Genomic DNA, 14,048 nt, shown 5'->3' on the forward strand with positions numbered 1-14,048 from the left:
GAACAAGGTCTCTTTATTAATGGAAAGAGTTGAGTGTCTTTGCCTCCAGAGGAAGATGCTGATAACCCTACTTTGGGAGCACGATATTCCTCATGGAAATCTTTATTCTCAAGGCACCTACCTCTCCCCATCGATTGCATAGGAAACTTTGAATCATGTAAGAAGCATGCTTCAAAAGGCTCCTACATTTGAAATACAGTTTAGACCATTTGAATTAGGCAGGCTGAATCCTGGACCTGGGCCTTTTAAATTTTATTCTTCCCTTTTTCCTACCCTTCCTGCCTCCCTAAGTCTTGGGTATTTTTCAGATTTCATCATGTTATTCTTATCTGTACTATTTTTCTCCTCTCTTGCATTTCCCAACCTTCCATTACCCCAGAACTGTTTTCCTTTTCTTTCCTTCACGGACGAATTAAACTTTCTAGTGCTGAATGCTGAATGATTTTCCAACAACAGATATCCATCATTGGTAATACTTGAAATATATATAGAGAAATCTGAAAGGAAAGCAAGATCCAGCCTCACAGAATAGAAAAAGATTCAGTACATGCTTATTGTATTTGAGTGAGATCTCAACTTTTTTAGAGACACTGTTTGAATCTGTCTCACATATTCTCAATGGATGCTTAAATCATCACTAAATTAGCTGTCCTGAGATGGTGTATCTATTTCTGTTAGAGATACACCTCTTGGAATAGATGGATGAACAAGTACGTCATATTCAATAGGCTGCGGAAACTGAGCCCCTGTCTCGGTGGCTGTGGTACCCATTGGGAAGGGGAAAACCTCGGGTCAGGGCTGTGTGCCAATTCAGGAAGAACAAAAATTTCACCTGGGTCTTCTGTACTCCCTTCATCTGAGACAAAAAATACCTAGTGAGATACTAAGGTAGTTTTTCCCTGGGCATAGAACTATGCAACCTTTAATTGTGAAAACTAATCTGCCTTCATGCATCAATGAGAAATACTTAGCATTAATCATTAATTAGTCCAACAGGTAGACCTGCTGAGCTGTCAAGACACTGTAGATGAGACAGACTTCCATGCCTCAAAGTTCAAGTAATGTAACAGGGACTGACAGTTTCATTGAGGCATTGGGCATCAGCAATTATCCAGGTTTGAATACAACCCCATGAAAATCTCCAGACTACATCACCACAGCCATAGACAAATGGGGCTATTAGAGAGAGAAGGAGTTTATCTAGGCAATCCTGCTGCTGCTCCAGCGTGGGATTGTCTGTCACTCCTGAGAAGGCTAAGCTGTGCTTTCAAACCACCAATGGGAAACTTCAGTTTCTCCAGCAAGCTATCCCAGTCCTTCTTTAACAGTGGAAAGACTTTCTTGACCGTTAGCCTGGATATTTCTTGCTGCAATGTAAGCCTATTGTATTCTGTCAACCAGGGACTTGACAAATAAATCATTCTTCTCCCTGCAACAACACCTCATTTTACTGGAAGAAAGTTAATCACGTTCTTCTCCCATCCTTTTCCTAGGCTACACAACCCCGTTTCTTTCCATCAACCCTTACAAGTCTTTCTTGGATCATTCTTTTTCTGCCTTTCTTTTATTTTTGGCAACGTGGTCTTTATTTTTCTTGAGGCCTAATATCAGTGGGTGAGAGTGAAAGGATTCATTCAGGAATATTGCAGGTTATATTTCTGCTTATGCGTCCAGGTACGATGGTAGCCTTTCTGGCAACATAACATATTGATTCACGTTCATGGAAGTGTATGTAACAGCCAGACCCTTTTTTAAAGAAACAATACCTAATCAGTTGATTCTGTATTTGTACAGGTAATTTTTTCTGCCTACATGTAGCACCTTGCATTTGTTATTTAATATTCTCTCTTTTGTTCAGATCTCTTTTCAGACCAAGGTAATTTTGAATTTGAATCTTCTCCTCCAAAAGCTACTTGCAGTCTCTCTGAGCTTAACCTCATTCTACTTATGTAGTACTTACCTTATATTTTCATCAAGACCCCATTTCCTTAGCTTGTTTACGAGAATGTTATATGAAACAATACCGAAGCCATGTAAAAATCAAGATACATGATCCCTACCATTTGTCATCCACACACCTGTTAAATTATCATGGTAAGAAATTGATCTGGTTTGGCATGACTCAGCACACCTGTGTTGGCTGTTATTCATACCCTTTTTCTTTTCTAGTTACCTACAAAGAAAGCTTAATGATACATTCCAGATTTATTCTTCAGAAACTGAAGATGTTACCTCTAGTTCCATAGCTCATTTTCTCCCTGTTTTTAAAAATAGGTATAATATTTGCCCTTTTCTAGTGCTCTGTGTACCTCACCTACCTTCTCTGAAATTTCCAAAATAAGCACCAGATCTCCACTTTTTCAGACCAACCCCTTTGTCTGTGTTCCCTCTTGTCTGTTCATCCTTCAACAATTCCTCCTGACTGATTAGAATCAAAGGTAGAAAAGCCTCTCTTGTAGAGCCTTTTCCTGTCCCCTCTATTAAATCCAGTCCAAGAAAGAAGAGATTTCTTTTGGCTTTAAGACTTAAAATCTCTTAGAACTCAGATAAAGTCTGGTCCAAGGAAAACACTACAAATGAGGAGAGAATAAAGATGCCTATAGTCACATCACTTAAGCAGACACAGGATAACATGGTTATTTCTAAATGTGCTTTATTTTCCATAGTTTTGGATTCGCCTGCATCTAATCACTCCCCATTCATGTTGCACTTAAAAGTAAGCCTAGTATTTAAGTCTAACATTAAATTTTTTATGGATTTTTTTCTGTTTTGGACAGTTGTTTTGCTGCAATAGTCCTTCTTCTCTAAATTAACTATTCAGTCTTGCAAAATTTTGCTTGGGAGCTGTCCCTAATGTCATTAAGGTACCACTGCCTCCAACAAGGCATTTCCAGCTGAGTTAGTGGTTGAGAAATTTGGCCCCAGATGTGGAACATCACTGGAAGCATACCTGCATCCTGTTGTTTGTGCTGGGCCTGCTCTTACATTCTGCTCTGCGTATTATTGGTCTTGAGTTTTAGTTGTTTATAATTAAAATAAATCTTTCAGTACCTAGTGGCACACTGAATGACATTCATTTTAAACCGAATCACAATTTGTCAAGGAAATTGTTCATTATATTTATTTACAGTTTTTACTTTGCCTGCTCTCGGACAAAGCATGAAAAAAAAAAAAGAAAAAAAAAAGAGCTGCATGACATTTCTCTAATTAGAAAAAGAAGTGTTTAAGACAAATAATGTTCCATAATCACCCAAGGATACCTGTCAGTTTCCCTTTTTCCAGTTAAACATGACTTGTGAAGTTCCAATGAACAAACCCAATCCCGGTAGCAACATCTAAACATTTACTCTGTCTTTGCTGACTGCTCATAACTTTAAAAGCCAGTGACTACTTATTTCCTTAATAATATCATCACCTGCAATCGATGGTTAGCGTTTATAGCAAATTACTTGGGTCATGTTATGTTAGAGCTAATAGATCAAGGTTGGAGTGACAATGTGCTGACAGATGTCCAGGTGCGTATCAAAGCACAAAACCCCACCACCGTCAGCCTTGCAAGTCCAAACATAAAGAAATGGCTCCAGTCACTCCTTCAGTGAATATTTATGCAAAACATGGATGTCCATCTAGTGTATTCTGAGAAATGTTATTCCATGGGAACATCGCACATCAGAAAGGTCAGGGAACACCTGCCTCTCTGGGTCCCGGGAGTACTGCATTGCTCAGTGTCACCACCGAGTCACTTCAGGACACGTGCCTGGGAACTTTAACGTAAAAAACATGGATGCTTGTGGCGATGAGACCTTTAACACTAACCAGAAGGGAAGTGGGACTTTCAGATTTAACTTGCAACCAAACTGCCAGGCACTTGTATCCTTCCCACATCCCTAAATGGATCCTGTGGGTCAAACAGAAGGTTGTAGGGAATAAAGACCCTCCACCTCAAATGTTTGGTGTATTCCTGAGGATAAAAGAAGTAGCTTGAGGACAAAGCAGCAGGTGGAACTCAATTTCTGGCAGACAGCAGGGTTTTCCTATATCCTGCAACTGTCACGCTGTAATTCCTGCTTAAAAAAAATAAAATTAAAATGGCTCATAACTTTCTGTGTTGCCCTCCCTCCTCCCCTGTACAAGGAGACCTTGTCTGTTGAAGTCTGCAGGATCAAGCTCTGGGGGTGAGTTAGGAGGGGACATGCTCCCACTGTGAGTCCCATAGGAGCCCCAGGCACCCACCGCTGCCCCCATGCAGCCGCCTCCGCCGCCAGAGGCACCAGCCGGGCCGGGTTGCAGAGACCTGGGGAGGGAGAAGGAAGGGGGTCCAGTGGGGGCTCCCACCCTTCCCAGTGCTCCTCTCCCTCCTGGGGATGGAGCTGTAGCTGTGGTGGGTCTCAGCTCACTGCCCAGCCCCAGAGGCTGCGCTCCATCCCCCACCTGCTGACAGTGGCTGTGGAGGGTGGCTCTGAGCCCACCCCACTATGGTGAAGGATGTGATTTGGTACAAACCACTGTTGGCCGTTCATCCAGGCCACCAGCAGAAGCTGAAGAAGGTATCAGTCCCCAGGACAGCCTTTTTCTGACTTGCCAAACATGTTCAGAAGGTGAAAATCATCTTGTTGTGGTACCTGTTGGCTCAGGGTAGAAGTGTGCTGTGTGGCTGAATTATTGATACACAATTTCAGATGGAGGAGGAGTCAGGGGAACAAACATTCAAGACATTTAAACCATTAATAAGACGAAGCTGATTTATACTTGTGCGTTATAGGGATGACATTCTGTGACACAATCGACTGTTTTTCAAATTCCCATTCATTAGCAATAGGACAGGAGAACGACGTACATCCACCTCTGGTTTCATGGGGAAATGTTTCCCAGTGTTTGAACAGTATCATTTTGCTTAGTCCTACACCGCCCGGGCATCCCAGACTCCTCCCAGCAAGGCTGGAGTCTGGCTTGCAAGCCCAGGTGCTGGCAGTGCAGCCAGCCTGGCTGCTTTAGTGCAGTTCTGCCGTAAATCACACACGCCGAGACCTCCATCTCTGGTCATGTAGAAATAATGGGGCTTTTGGCTTCTTGTCTGAAAAAAATAACCACTGTGGCTTTTTGCTTGCTAGTATTCCCAGTGCAAGGACAGGATTAAACGGATGGAGGAAATCTTTGCTGATCCCACGAATAAGAATAGAAAGCGAGACTTGGGAGGGAAGGACCCATCTCCACCTGAGCTGCTAAAAAAGATCGAGCAGGTAACATCACTTATCACATCACGAGCTCTCCCACTGTGATTGACCTCTTTTAGAAAAAGCAAATGGTATCTATAATTTTTAAAATAAAAGTCCTGTAAGAGGCATTAAAATAATTATGATTGGCTAATGGGAACTCCAGCCCAGCAGGCTTTCCAGGACAACTGGACTCAGGACATTTTGATTTCTTCCATCAGAGGCTGGAGAGAAGGAGCTCTCTGCCGTGTACCCGGCTGCGCAGCATCTCTGCTAGCTGGTCCATTCGCAGCATTGGCACTTCAGCACAGACCCTCCCTCTTCCCTATGGGAAGGCACAGAAAAGGCAGCAGAAGAAAATTACTGCGAAATAATAAACCGCTAACGAACGAACTCATCGTTCTTCTGCAACTGGCCACTAGTTGTTCCACCACAACGCTCAGGCTGTGAGCTGGAGGCAGCCCCACTACCCTCTTAACAAAATCTATGTACGTGACATGGGATCAAACATCCTTCTCAGCCCTTGGGAGTACTGCTTTGTGTCTGTGCCCAACAGGGAACCACAGAACAGACCTCCGTGGAAGCGGCAGTCAGGCAGCTGCACACCCCACTGCGCCACCACCGGTGGCTGCCAGAGGGGGCTTCAAAATGGAGCCTTAGGTCCAGTATGAAAGCCAATTTGATATGGCATATGTACAGGAGGTAAAGGAATGGAATGAGCAGCCATGGTATTTTCTTAGGTATTTTTGTCCATCCCACTTATAGGGGCACAAAACTCCCCCCACTGTAGTTACTGTTTGGGGGGAATTCACATGGGGCTGGTGAGGGTACGAGGGTAACGGTGAGCTCAGGGCAGTAGACACCTAAGTCCTCCTGTGAAACCCAGTTTAGATTTACCCTAAATACTTTGGCTTGAATTACTTGAGCTTTTTCCTTTACTGTCCCATATTCCTTGACTGGAGGGAGCTCTGCACAACCAAGAAGGCTACAACACAGCCTGCTATTACCAGCCCACACATTAAAAGTCAGGTTTCCTGGAGCTGTGAGATAAGTTTAAATGCTCTCTTTCAACATCCTTGTGTTTATGAAGTCCTTTTAGTTGCACGGTACTTTCTTTTTTAAGTCTTTAGAGTCCATAGTTTCTTTTCTTTTTAGCAGCAGGAGGGAAAAGGTATTATTTAAAGCAGGAGCTGAAACCATCTCTTTATGGTGTGACTCAAGGAAGCAAAGTTTAAAATCCAAACCAAAACAAACAAAAAAAATCCCTAGAAAAAAAATCATTGCTTTCAAGAAAATCACAGCAAGGCATTAGTCATGCTGGTGTAACCCCCTGCGCTCCAAAAGGGCCTGGTCTGATATGGAAGAACCGTACAACTGACAGGAACCAACTGAACCAACGTTGGCCTGACGCTTGGCGGAGAGGGGGAAAATGTTGCGAAAACTGATGGTGCTGTGACTATTTATGGCTGCTCACCAGTATTATTTCAGCAGCTCTCAAAGCAGTCACAGGAACACCTTGTGTGGCACCTTCCCTTGTCGTTTACGTACGCCCTGTACGCTCCTTCTTGCTGCAGCTGGAGGTGGAGCTGGTGCAGAAGGAGGAGAAGTTGCTGGAGACAGATTTTCTCTATGAGCATGTTTCCCGGCTGACGGACAGAATGCGTGCCATGGCAGAGAACGGGAAGCAGGACATGCTGCTGTTAGCTAAAAGGGTAAGAAGGGCATTGCACGCTCTGCTTGCCGGCCCATATGAAATGAAATAATAACTGGGCAAGAGGTAAGATGACTCACTTGCAAATTACAAAAGGGGCTGGAAATAGCATGTCAGTCTTCAGAAATTGTAGACATTTAGTAGTAACGGTGCTACATATATAGCAAAAGCATGAGGTGAGTGTACTTTCTTTTTGAATGAAAGCTGCACCATGAGTAGTACCTTTCATCAAAATACAGGATTAGTTATTTCTCGGGTAGGTGCTTAGAAACTTGGGAGAATCCTCCTTTTGTGCCTGTACTTGACAGCCCTTCTGCAACAAACATGTCAAAGGCTAAAAAGAAATAGGGAAAAGCCAGGTAAGTTCTACTCCAACATAGAAAAAGATAACCTTGGTACCTGGCTCCAAGTTTCTTTGTTATTTTGGTAGGGACAATGACACAGGAAAGAAATATCATTTTCAATATAGTTACTTTTATATAATTATAGCTATTTCCTTTTAACTGCCAGTAATATTGCTTGGGGAAGAGCAAAAATCCTCTCACCTCCACCTCCTTAATGAAAAAGCTCCACTAGGGCAGAGCTGAATGAAAGACAGAACAGAAGTGCAATGTAATTATTGTAAGACAAGGCCAGGATTGATTTTTTTTTTTTCTTCTTAGGTTTGGCACTCAGAAAGGCTTAAATCACAACACATCTTTATAGCAGCAGATCTTTCATTTTCCACAGACAGAGGAATAACATGGCTGTCATTTGGGTTTGTGAAATTATGGCCACTGGCTAATAAATTACTGTAAAAATGGCAACATGCCAGAAGTTACATTCGCAAGTGCCATGGCTCTCCTCTGTTAGTCACTTTAAAAAGAGTATTTAAGTTTTTTGGGGTGGTTTTTTTTTTTGTTGTTGAAATCATCTCCAGTCAGACTCCAGGATTCCTGTCCTGTTCCTTTTCTGTTCATCCCCCTGACAAGGATAACTCCACAAGCCACAGCCCGGCTGCATCCACCTTATCACTCATTTATCTTGTGAGGATTTGGCTTATTACACATTTATTACAAAGTTAATTGTGCACAAGGTCAGTAAGAATCTGGCTTTAAAACCTGGCTGTGAGGCCAATGGGAGTTTTGCTACTCGGCTGCAAAGGGCAGGAGATAAACGCTTGCGTGTCTTGTGTTGGAGTAAACGTGACTCCTGACGCTGCCCGTTTCTCTGGTGTTGAGCGTGTGCAGAAACACACATCCCATCTCATTAAGTCATTTTTAAGTATGGAACTATATTTATAACCGAGTCAAGTTGGACTTGTTTTCACATACGCAACGCTTAGGTAAGTGTCACGCCCAGGACGTGTCTAAAGGGAAGCCTGAACTAAACTGTAGTTGTTACTTACTCCAGACAAACGAACTGCAGAAGAAGATAAAGGACAGAACCCAGAAGCTGATGGCCCTCGTTGCAGAGCTATCCATGAAGCAAGCACTAACCATTAAACTCCAGCAGGAAATGAGAGACAAAGAACAATTTTTCATGACTGTTTCGTCAAGGATAGATCAAGGCCTTCCCCCTCCCAAAGAAACAGAAAATGAATGGCTGAAGGTATTACGCAATGAGAAAATGCAAAAAGCAGCAGCCGAAGCCAGAGCTAAAGTAAGTTTTTGCTGTAACGTTGCAATTAGATCTTCAGCCCCATCTTTTCAGTGCTCTAGGTCATCTGCCTGAAAGACCTGTGCTAACTCACTGTGTAGCTGCTCCGTAACAGCACGGAGCTCCAGGAGCCAGTGGAGGTGATGGTATAGACAGAGACAACTCCAAAAGTGGTAAATTGTGGGTTTGTGGAGTTATAACTGTAGTCGGGCACGCTGCTTAGAACTGGTGATTGAAGGAGAGAATACACTAGAATGAAGACTTACCTTCAATTATTAAAGTAATTTGTGTGAACTTGTTTTGAGACGATGGGTGAGATGCCATCGGTGAAGGGCTGCTTTCCAATGGATTTCAAGGTGGGGATTCAGGAAAAGTAAGTTTAGCATCTTCCACATACCAGATGTGGTGAATGTCAGGTCAGAAGTAGCGAGAAATCAGATTGTTGGGCCAGACGCTGAGGGTAGGCAGGGCAGCACATCAAATAGCGCTTCACAGTCCTCCCTGCTGGATACTATCCCTCCTCAGTTGAGACCATCAGTGATCCCTGAGCAGAGAGCTCCCAGAGAAGAAAAAGTAGTATAAAAATGAGATGTGCATACTGGGGGGAACTCTTGCTGATGGGAAATTAGCTTTGCTATATGAATCCTTCTAGTGGGAGGTGTCCCTGCCCATGGCAGGGGGGTTGCAACTAGATGACCTTTAAGGTCCTGTCCAACCTAAACCATTCTATGATTCTAGGAATCCTTTAGTTGATCACTCCAAGGGAATCTGAAAGAAGCACAAATCTGGGAGAGGTATACACTGCGCATACACTTAAAAAACTTGAAGTCATGCAGAAATGCTGCAGTAAAAGTGGTTTAGAGTAAGAAACTTCTTTGTCATTAACACTTCTTCTCATGCTGTGACTCCATTTCCTCTCAGTGCTGTGGATACAGGCTCGCAGCAGTAACTGTATTCAGGAACAGCTGCTGTGAGTGTAAATACAGCCATGTTTTAAAGCATCAGAACTATTATCTTTGTCCTGGGATGTTCTGTGCACACTTACTACCACTTTTATAAGTTCATCTAATCTGTTTTCTTCACAAATAACAAAAGCATTACAGGCTCAAACTGTATACTATTTAAAAGCACAAACTCACATTCACATGGTGAATAATTCATGCGTTCCTTTCAATGAACAATTAATACCCCTCTGAGTTTCCTGCTTTGCTAAGGCCTAGACTAAGGGCGTTTCTTTTGTTAGGCATTCTGTACCTTGGCTCAGGGGTGTACCGGAGTTTTAAAGCGTACAATCACTAAGTGATCACCAAGCGTTTCTTTCACAGCGTGCTGCAGAAGAGGAACGAGCTGCAGCGCCCGGCTACGTCCACACGACAGCTGAACAACGCCCGACTGCCTACATCCCAGACGATGAATACAGTCTCCCATTGCCGCGGCCCTACGGCGCTCTGGCTCCTTTCAAACCCAGGGAACCTAGCTCAAATATGAGATATTTCAGAAAACCTATTGCAAAGCCAACTGAAATCTGAACGGACAGCACCCCGAGCAGGAGAGGCCATTACCAGTTGCTGAATCTTTAGGGCCAACAGCATTTACACTGCACTGAAGGAACGTCCGTTAGTGTTCAGCCAGATTCCATACTGAAAACAAAGTAGCTGTTAATGCCAAATAGTCAGTGATAGAAGTTCCCTTCTCCTGGCTAGGAGGAGCCTGGTATCCCAAATGCAGTGCAGTATTTTAAAATGTTAAGAAAAATGAGTCATCATCATACTATGCTTTTTTTTTTCCAGGTGAAGTTTAATTGCATCTGATTATATTTTATAATACATTTCATTAAAAAGAAAAGGCGAGAAAATCTTCTCTTGTTATTAATATAATACGAACTAAGTCGTATACACCACCACTTATACAAATACACCAACATAGCTTTCTGCAGTCTGGGACTGGAGCTTACACTTGCCAGACAAATTTTAATTATATGGAGAAAAATATTCCTTCCCTCTGTGCTGTTATTGAGAAAGCTAAAACTCTTGCTGCACTGATGGCAATGACAAGGGAATGACCATGAATTTGCTGCATCGTTCCCCAGAACTGGATCTTTTTATTTCACTGGTTGGGAAGAAGAAGCATCAGTGGAAACTGCTCAGACAGAATATCAGAAGTTGCTGTTGAAAACCTCCAAAATCTATCAAATTGTCAATGAGTTTCACTGATTTAATAGACTGAAACTTTTGAGAGTTGTTTCAAAATCCAATAAAGACTGCAGAAATCCTACATGTCAGAATTCAAGATTTTTCTCTGCATAGCAAACCACTATTACTATTTTAAATTAATGTCACAGGTCACAGTTCAGAGCTAAAAAAAAAAAAAAAAAAAAAAAAAAAAAAAAAAAAACAAAAAAAAAAAACACTGGTTCGGTTACATATAAATAAAAGTTGAAAATGAAGGGAAAACAACCTCCATCATTTCTTTTTGAAGCTGAGCTCTGTGCAAGTCACCCTTAAGGTAAATTTCTAAGTAACTTTTTTCTTATCTTGTATTGCTTACAATATATTATACATATCTTAAAAAAACAAAACCCTGTCACATGCCCTTTACAAAGATTATATTTTGCGCTAATTACAAAAGTGAATATATTAGAATCCAACTCCAAAGGCAGAAGTACTGTAAGATAAGACATGACCACCACAAGGAATGAATACATCCTCACTGATGTTTTATATACACAGACTGATTCATCATTTGTTACTTTTACCTGTTTTACATAAACACACCAAGAAATCCTTTATTAATCTAAATGAGTAAACAGTTACTGGTTTCTTGTTACTGTACAATACCACTGGACTACCTTTTTCAGGATTGTCTATCATGTTAAAATAACTGACATTAATACCAATGTCCACAGTGTGTTTTGACACCCACTGTAGCTCCGCTTATTTGACCACTTCAACATGAAACAATGAAACCCCAGATACTGAAACCACAGGTGCCTTTCTCTGGAAACCTGGGTTTGTGTCAGATGAATTTCACTAGTTTTTATCTAGAAATCGGTGATTTCAGCCTTAATACATTGCACCAAACAATATCCTGAGTAGCTTATGTCAGCAATGGTGGCTACACAAAACTGCAGATTATTTGGAAAACAACATGACATTTAAGTTTAAAACAAACACAAAAAAAATTGGTTGCACGCTTCTGTGTAAGAGTACCAGAGTTAGCCGTCTTCAACAGCATGTTATTTCAGGAATATTTGATGCCCAAAAGCATCATAGTGTGTTTGAGTGCCGTTTCTTCTACAAATCTTACATTAACATGGTCTTGTTTTTCATATGGATGCACACCTAGAAAAACATTGTGAGAAAGTTAGTAATTACAAGATCATAAGTGTTCTTGTACACTTAGTCCTGCGGTCTATTGATCATCTGAATTGACAATACTGAAAGACAAGGTAATAGATAGAACTGTGTTTTCAGTTACACAAAATACCCACAGCTTTCAGCAGAGGAATTGTGGATGCTCACCCATGGCAGAAACTCTCCTGATAGTAGAATATAAGTAAACAGCCGACCATCTCTGGAGGCCTCTCAGGATTTCCATACTAATTCTACACTGGAAATCCAAAACAAGATTTAAGCACAGTGGCTATGTTTGTGCTGGTATACAAAACCGACCAGGGCACATTCTCATAGGCTTCTATATGGTTTAACTCTTTTTTCCTCCCCAAATGGGATGATATCCATAGCTGGGCAATCCTGTTTCAGCCTTCAGGTCCTTATCCTGACTTTTTTTTTTTTTTTTTTTTTTTTATTAGTATAGGCATAGCCAGTAATGCTAAAAAATGCAATGCTTCCCTTAATGCACCTTGCTTTTTCAGTGTAATTCAAAATCTTCAGATGTTTCGGTTCACTGTGTGAAGCAAGTGCCTTAAGTGCCCTAACCAATTTGAATTTGATTTCAAAAAAAGGAACAGCATTGAAATAAAAAAAAAAAAGTCCGTTGCTTCAGAGCACCTCCTAACCTAGTGATCTGGGTGTTCTTTGCGGAGGTGGAAGATCTGATTTTGGCTGCCTCTTAGCCACCATACTGCATAAATAAAGAACAAGCCCTTCTCCACATTTGAACACAGAGTAACAGCTACCACCACGCTGTACATGAACCATGTTTCACTGCATGTGTTCTGAAAAATACAAGTTTGCTAACTGGATTCAGCACACAAAAGGTTTGGATGGAAGGATATGCAGTGAAGACGCCCTCTGACAACTCCCATCAGCAGAAAGACAACCAAACCTACATGTTCAGACATCACTGCAGTTTTAGAACTCAGTTACGTCAATATAGTCAGGATATGGCTGAGTGTGAGTGAAAAGTAACAATTCCTGATTTTCCAAAGTGCAGAATTAACGTTACCTTGGTTCTCTATCTCTGCCAGCATATTAGTCAGGTAGTTAAGTGGCAAAAACTCTACAGGGACTGAGAGTCTCTCAGGAATAGGCCTGCTACACTGTAAGGGAGAATACCTCAGGTTAGTTCACAAAGTCACACAGTGCCAAGTTGCAGCATTATCTTTCGTGTGTTATAGTCTACAGAAAGGTCAGGAATATCAACACTGTCAAAGCAAAAGATTTTTAAAAATGGCCTACATGCTCTTACCTGCCTGTTCCCCAGCTTCTCAAGCAAAAGTTTCACATATTTCCGTGCAATGAAATTGGCGTTTATCGGATGATTCCAAAACTGGTGGACATTTTGACCAAGAGCCTAGTAAGCAAAAAAAAAAAACCACCAACCACAAACCCCAAAAACCTGAGAACATAAACACAAGGCAGCTGAAACTTAGTAGGGGGAAAAGGAAGAAAGAAGAGGAAGCAAAATCCAGGCTGTAACATAGACTGCTTTGCTTTCGGACACTGTTGACAGAAGCAAAGACATCATCATTCTTAGCCACGGAGCCTTCCTTTCATTGCCAGTAACTAAGAGATTGCAATACGCTCCCAAAGTGTGGGACACAATCAAATCCTTGCTACTCAGTACCCACTGAGATACTCACTAAGTTTCTATCAATCCGTCCCACTTTGCAAGTTTACTTAAATATGAATTGAGGCTTAAGATGACTGTTTATCCTTTACTGTGACTCTTTGGTTTAGATCCATTCTTGTCCGAAAGAGTAACACGGACGCCCCATTCCTCAATACTCCCTTCAGAACGGGGCTTCTCCCAAGCTCAGCCTAAGGAATCTTACACAAGCAGAATGTCAACAAGGAGAGATACTGGGAACACAATCTGCATCCCATTATTTAGGACTTCATCCTGGCAATTGATAACATTGATTCACATTCCTAAAGGCAATAGAGATTCAAACACAGATGTCCCAAAGCTTCCAATCCTAACCAACAAGCAAGCAAATATGAGTACGCTGAACTTAGCTCCACCTTCTGCTATTTTCCCTGTCTAGATCTTCCCTGCCCCACCCCCCCCCCCCCTCCCACCGC

General features: G+C 41.9%; 2 protein-coding genes across 2 annotated transcripts in view; one reads left to right on the forward strand and one right to left on the reverse strand.

Annotated features, from left to right (window-relative positions):
- Nucleotides 1-10,091, forward strand: part of CCDC146 (coiled-coil domain containing 146) — a 59,964-nt gene extending 49,873 nt beyond the window's left edge. Inside the window, exons 15-18 of the mRNA XM_009882997.1 lie at nt 5,112-5,240; nt 6,788-6,925; nt 8,317-8,565; nt 9,888-10,091. Coding sequence (XP_009881299.1) covers nt 5,112-5,240; nt 6,788-6,925; nt 8,317-8,565; nt 9,888-10,091 — 720 coding nt within the window. The remainder of the gene's footprint in view (nt 1-5,111; nt 5,241-6,787; nt 6,926-8,316; nt 8,566-9,887) is intronic.
- A 1,711-nt stretch (nt 10,092-11,802) lies between these two features.
- The window catches only part of GSAP (gamma-secretase activating protein), a 43,250-nt gene continuing 41,004 nt past the window's right edge, over nt 11,803-14,048 (reverse strand). Inside the window, exons 28-30 of the mRNA XM_009882917.1 lie at nt 13,213-13,317; nt 12,970-13,063; nt 11,803-11,903 (exon numbers count right to left, since the gene is read on the reverse strand). Coding sequence (XP_009881219.1) covers nt 11,803-11,903; nt 12,970-13,063; nt 13,213-13,317 — 300 coding nt within the window. The remainder of the gene's footprint in view (nt 11,904-12,969; nt 13,064-13,212; nt 13,318-14,048) is intronic.

The sequence above is a fragment of the Charadrius vociferus genome, unplaced genomic scaffold (genome assembly GCF_000708025.1).
Source record: "Charadrius vociferus isolate BGI_N301 unplaced genomic scaffold, ASM70802v2 scaffold32, whole genome shotgun sequence".
In the NCBI taxonomy this organism is placed as follows: Eukaryota; Metazoa; Chordata; class Aves; order Charadriiformes; family Charadriidae; genus Charadrius; species Charadrius vociferus.